The sequence below is a fragment of the Pseudomyrmex gracilis genome, unplaced genomic scaffold (genome assembly GCF_002006095.1).
Source record: "Pseudomyrmex gracilis isolate BER0280 unplaced genomic scaffold, ASM200609v1 scaffold_159, whole genome shotgun sequence".
NCBI classification, from domain to species: Eukaryota; Metazoa; Arthropoda; class Insecta; order Hymenoptera; family Formicidae; genus Pseudomyrmex; species Pseudomyrmex gracilis.
The window spans coordinates 282,419-288,418 of NW_018020743.1; the positions used below are offsets into that span (position 1 = coordinate 282,419).

At 44.3% G+C, this 6,000-nt stretch overlaps 1 protein-coding gene across 1 annotated transcript; it reads left to right on the forward strand.

Annotated features, from left to right (window-relative positions):
* Nucleotides 1–1,685: 1,685 nt before the first annotated feature.
* LOC109857441 lies at nucleotides 1,686–5,969 on the forward strand. The gene is made up of 4 exons (XM_020433739.1): nucleotides 1,686–2,152; nucleotides 2,249–2,468; nucleotides 3,620–4,068; nucleotides 4,343–5,969. The coding sequence occupies exons 1-4, from the start codon at nucleotides 1,989–1,991 to the stop codon at nucleotides 5,967–5,969; spliced, it is 2,460 nt and encodes an 819-aa protein (XP_020289328.1). The 5' UTR covers nucleotides 1,686–1,988.
* The last annotated feature ends 31 nt before the right edge of the window (nucleotides 5,970–6,000 follow it).

Genomic DNA, 6,000 nt, shown 5'->3' on the forward strand with positions numbered 1-6,000 from the left:
CTTTTTCATTAAATTTTTACCGGGAATTGTCTTGATCTTCGGGACTTTGCTCCGGAAAAACTTTTCTCCCTCGACGCGGCCCGATCGAGTCCGACAGTAGCCAAGAGCGGCGGGGATCAAGACCTCGAATTCCACTTCGACTTTGTCTGATGTCGAGATTCCCACGAGATACCACTCTTCGGCCACAACCGAGTTCTCTCTCTCTCTCTCGTCGAGAGAGGAATCGGTCAAAAGAGGAAGAATCCGCGCGGCTAAAAATCACCGCCGGAGAACGTGCAGACGTTAGTGCGCGACACGCGCGTTTCATCTCGACGCAAAAATAAAATTAAAAAAAAAATCTCTCGGTTCTGGTACACTTCAACCACCAAGTTGTCGTTTCATTAGCGTTAAACAACTTTACGGCGGCGCAAAACTGCCGTTCCGTTTGACCGTCGGAAAAAAAACGCAAGTTTTGCAAACACCGGGCAAAACAAAAACCCAACGCGGATATTAATTTCGAACGTTGCCCGAGTTTACAACCGTTGCGCGCTGTTTTCCTACAGTTTTTACAAGTTGTTAACTGTTTTTATCGGCGAAACAGGCCGGTTTGAGGATCAACGATTTTTTCGTCGGATAACATTCGCGGTTTTCAATGACTCTTATTTGTATGAAAAAAAAATTGCAAAGACGCGGTCAAACAAATCTTTGCAACTTTGTAACACACATCTGTCTCGTAAGTGTATTATTGAGAATTTGTTTTTTTATGTTACTTCAAGTGAAAAATGTAAAATTTATATTTTAACTTGGAAATTTTTTTCCTACCTCTTTTTTTTTTCTCTCTCTCTCTCTCCGCCGCTTTTTGAATTTTGTGACGAGTGTCGAACGAGTTTTTGAACAGCTAAGATTCCGGAGTTCGAAAACGCACTCAGCAGAAAGCTCCGCGGAAGGCTGTGCGCAGGTATATAAGGGCTCGCGTAAGCCGTAATGCGAATTTCGGTGGTTTTTCCGAGCGAATAGCGCGTCCGCTCGGAACAGATTTTGCGGCATTCGAAATACGATTTATTTGTTCGTCATCCGTGCACGCGCGGGGCTCCCAAATCCAATAATGATTTGAATACCGCTCTACCTAACCGCGGTACGATGTACGGTTTCGCGTTATTTCGGTCGCCGGTATATCGCGCCCCGTAATTTTATAAACACTTTGAAAATCTTGCGTCACCGACGGGCTTCGCGCGCCCGAGATTGCCTGTCGCTCGCGTGGGGCTTCGTCTGCAACCGCCAGGCAAGCAAAATAATTACAAAATCGTATACGAACGAAAACGCGGGGATAAATCGACGGAGGCTGCGGTGCGGCGCGCCGCCGCCGCGCCCCTTCAGCTCCCGGTATTTTTTCAGCTTCGGGAAGCCGTCCGCGCAAGCGGCCGAGAGCGTCTCTCTCGAAAGAGAGAATCTTCCCTATCCCTCGGCGATCCTTCCGCGACGGCCCTGCACACACAAATTTTCTCGAAGACCCGACCCGTTTTCGAGCGTGCGTTTGCCTCACTTCTTCTCTCGCTTCGAAATCAAAATTCGGATTATTTACGAGCGGATTTGCATGAATACGGTATAGCTGTACGTATACATCTTCGATATATCGTCTCTTGAGCGACGGTGATGTATCGCTAACTTCAAGATTGTGTCATTTTTTTTACTAGACGGCGGCGGTTATGTCAAAATTGCGAAAGTGATCGTTTGCGCGTCGATGACCGACGACAACGTCGTCGCAAATTTTAGGATCCAGAAACCCGGTTTAAATGCGGAAGCGTAACGTTTAGACGAAAATTTCGAATCCTTGTTTCGCAATTTCTTAACTAACTTTCTAATTAATGTTAATTAAACGAGCAACACACCCCGAAATGCGGCGGGAGAAATACTAATTGCCGTTGTGTGTCTAATTGCCGCAAGTGATTTCGCGGAATCTCGGAAATTCGAACTGAAGAAAGCGAACTCGAACTCGAGAAATTACGGGAATGGACGACGGGACTAATACAGATGCGACCGTTGATGACAGCAGCGAGTACGAGACCACCGACGAACACGAGAGTGCCGAGAACGATGACGATGAAAGGAAAAAATTCTGGAAAGGGAGATCGACTTGCGAGGGAAAAGCTTTGTGGCGCATATACATGAAATCGTAAGAGATACGCACACAAGGAGCTTTTTTTTTTTTATCGTAAATTTTGCCTCGCGCGCGATAGCGCAAATGAATTCGCAACAAAGCGATGCGCAGATACGCGGAGTCGCGGTTGCGGTCGGGAAAAAAAGTCGAAAAGAAATCGTACGACGTTCCGAAGTTGTGGCCCTTTGCGAAGACCGCGCGCGATGAGACGCTTCCAATCAACGAGTGCTTTCCACTTGGCGGTTTCCAGCTTGAACAACATCCCGAAACGCTCGATTCACAAAAAGATCCTTGCGAAAAGACGCGAATTTGGAACGTGATGAGGAATCATGTAAAAATAAACTTGATTAAAAGCCGGCCTTTCGGCCCAGAGCCTTGGGACTTGGTTTACACTTTTTTTTATCTCATCCACACCCTCGCTCATACTTCCTCATCTTTCTAAGCCTACTCCTTTCTCTCCCCTTTCTCTCTCCTCTCTCTCAGGTTCTCCACTTCCTTCATCCATGCTATTGCCTCCTTCTTACCCTTGTCACTTAGAACATCTTCCACCTTTAGCTTCTTCTGGTTCTCTGTGCGCGTTATTTTATGTTCAATCGTTCCTCCACCGAAAAAATTGTATTCTTGTTTTGAGGATATCCCACTTACTTTAAGTATATTTTATACTAAAATAGGCGCCAAGAAGAGTTTCTTATTTTAAGAGGAAAATCCTCTAAATAGTAATATTGATAAGAATATATACTGATTAGAATATAAAAAGCCTCTATAGAAAAACATATATATCTCACTATCGAAAAAGACTGTATTCTTAAATAAAGAATATATTCTTAATTTCAGAAGAATATCATCTAAAATCTTTAACAAGATTTTTTAAGTATAAAATCTTCTACTTACAAGAATATAATTTTTTCGGTGTATATATATATATACACGTACACCGAAAAAATTGTATTCTTGTTTTGAGGAGATATCCCACTTACTTTAAGTATATTTTATACTAAAATAGGCGCCAAGAAGAGTTTCTTATTTTAAGAGGAAAATCCTCTAAATAGTAATATTAATAAGAACATACTGATTAGAATATAAAAAACATATATATCTCACTATCAAAAAAGACTATATTCTTAAATTAATAATATATTCTTAAATAAAGAAAATAAATTAAATTAAGAATATAATATAGAATATATTCTATATTATAAAATATTCTATATTATATATAATATTCTATATTATAATTTCTATATTATTCTATATTATAATTAATATTAAGAATATATTCTTAATTTCAGAAGAATATCATCTAAAATCTTTAAGAAGATTTTTTAAGTATAAAATCTTCTACTTACAAGAATATAATTTTTTCGGTGTCTTGAGGAATCATGTATTATTGTTTTTTTTTTTTTTTTTTTAAGTTTATTGTTGTTAAGTTACTGTTGTCCGCGCGACTTAGTGTTGATTCACACTAGTAATCCCCCGAAACAGGACGAAAAACGAGAAAAGTTATTTCAAGTCGAAAGTGAGAGACGACTTCGCAAACGGCCGTGTGTAAAGAAGAAGAGACGCAGAGACATTTTTCCCTGCGACTCCCGGGAAGACGAGAGGGATAATTTTGGTCTGCGCAAATTGGAGAGCGACTTCGCCAATCGGAAAGAATTGGGACGAGTTCGCGCGATGGTGAAATGTTCGAGAGACACGCTGAGGTCGATGACGAGTCGCGCGGTCGGCGACCGTTCCGGTTTGGTGAACGGCGATTACGTGATCGTGGAGTTGACGCCCGAGGGAAGAGACAGACGCGTTTACGCCAATGTGGTCCTACGCGGGCTGAAGGGTATGCATATACCGGAGCTGAGTCAACTGCGAGAACGCAGGAACACGTGGAAGTTCTGCTTCCATCAGGCGATTGTGGCTTTGCTGGCGAAAACTCAGCTCAGGTATTTTTTTTAACAGCCGCGCAAACGAACGTTTTTTTCACAAAAAAGTCAAACGTTCCGGAGAGACGCACATTCTCTTATTAAATTTGATTTTTTTAATTCAGTTAGAGTTAATTTAATTCAAAAGAGAGTTTACTTATTTGTTTTTTTAAATAGTTTTGTGTACTTTCGCTCGTTTTGACTCGAAGAGACAATTCAGACAAAAAAATCGAAATTTTCAAATCAATTTTGTTGCAACTAACACTTGCGGTTTTTGCTTATCTTCTCGAGAAAGATATAAGCACGCGTCGAGCGCCAACGTCGATTACATCTACGACCTCGCTTGGTCGCTCCACACGCACATCGGCGCGATTAACGTGAAAGAGAAACAGCTTCTGGACGACGTTGTCGTGTACAACTACAGATATTGCATCGGGGTTGAGTTGCTCGAAGAAATGAAGGACGTGCCTGTTGTCGGGGATGTTGATTTTAATTACAAAGAAGATTGTTTGGATAAACAGATTACGTTGAGCAGAAAAGATCCTCTCGCGGTGATGATGGAAATCGGTTGTCAAAAAGTCACGGATTCGGGATACGTGTCGGTGCACGAGAACGTGCGAAAGATCGAGGATTGGTTCAATAACGTGTCCTCGCGATACCGGAACTGCATCTTTCGCACGACCAGATTCTCATTGGCCTATTGGAAGGACGGTCTCTTCTGGTATCTCTACAATCCGTATCGGTGCGACGAGTTCGGGTTCTGGAACGACGAGGGTTACGCCTGCATCGTCAAGTTCTGCTCGAAGGACTCGCTACTGAGACACCTAATGATTCTTCTGTTGCGAGCCTACGCCTATCGAGTGCCGTCGTCGTCCAATGAGAAAACCAGGAACGTGTTCGACGTTCAGATCTTTCACGTGATTCTTCACGATTGCCAGTTGCACAATCCGAAATTGCTGCAACGCGGCGCGTTCAAACGAATTGCGCGATGCGCGGACGAGTGTCCGCCGGCGAGCGAAGAGGATTCGGAAGAGGAGAACGGCGATCCGAGAGAGCCGCGGGAGAAATCCACGTGGTTGAAGCGTCTTCAAATAACCTGGGGTAAATGCGCGAGCAGGAAGAGACGAACCAAGGTCGCCAAAGCTAGATGGCATCAGTATTACGTGGAGGAGCCTAAGAGACTGTTTTCTCTGTGGGGAGATATGCACATAAGCGACGCTATGTTCGACGAGGCGAACCGGGGAATGCAGGCGTACGCGTGTTACATGGTGTGCGCCGGCATGACCAGGATAATGGCGCCGGAATATTGGAACCCGAAGATTCTCGACGTGATTGTCATGTGCGGTGATCGTTATTACACGCAGAGCAAGCTCGAGGCCGAGGTCAAGTCGACCAGGCGGGAACACGCTCACGTGAGCTGCTGGAACAAATATCTGTGCGATCGCTTCGAGATCGGCGAGACCTTGTTCGAGGCGAGAATGTTGCCGGCTGTTTGCGGCAGATTGTACGCCAGATCGGACGATTGTCTGTGGAAGTTGCTGGAACGGATGTTCGCCGATCATCACTTCGGCGTGCTGACGTGCGACGGTTCCTGTCTCGGCCTCTTCAGGTTCTGCGGCGCGTATTACATGTGCGACGTAAACTCGCACGGTCCGCCGCTCTTTCACCACGGCAACGGAGCGGCGTATTTGATCAGAGCAACGTCATTTCACAAGTTCGTGACGGTGCTCGTGCTGACCATCAACTCGTCCGAGAGAAGTCGGTTCGGTCTGAATCCTATCGAGATTCTGAGAGTCGTCGAGACGGATGCGAGGAGTTTTTCACGCGCGAGAATAGGCGAGAGAAATATATCAGGTCGGAAGACACGTCGGAAAGACACGAGGTTTCGGAGCGAACAAAAGCGAACAAAAGCGAAGAGGTAAAACCATCGGGAGGAAAAAAAAAAAAAAAAAA

Coding starts and splice junctions, on each gene's coding strand:
- LOC109857441 (XM_020433739.1), top strand. CDS start 1,989: ATGGACGACGGGACTAATACAGATGCGACCGTTGATGACAGCAGCGAG. Junction 2,153..2,248: donor TGGCGCATATACATGAAATC/GTAAGAGATACG, acceptor AGCGATGCGCAG/ATACGCGGAGTCGCGGTTGC. Junction 2,469..3,619: donor GGAACGTGATGAGGAATCAT/GTAAAAATAAAC, acceptor CCCCCGAAACAG/GACGAAAAACGAGAAAAGTT.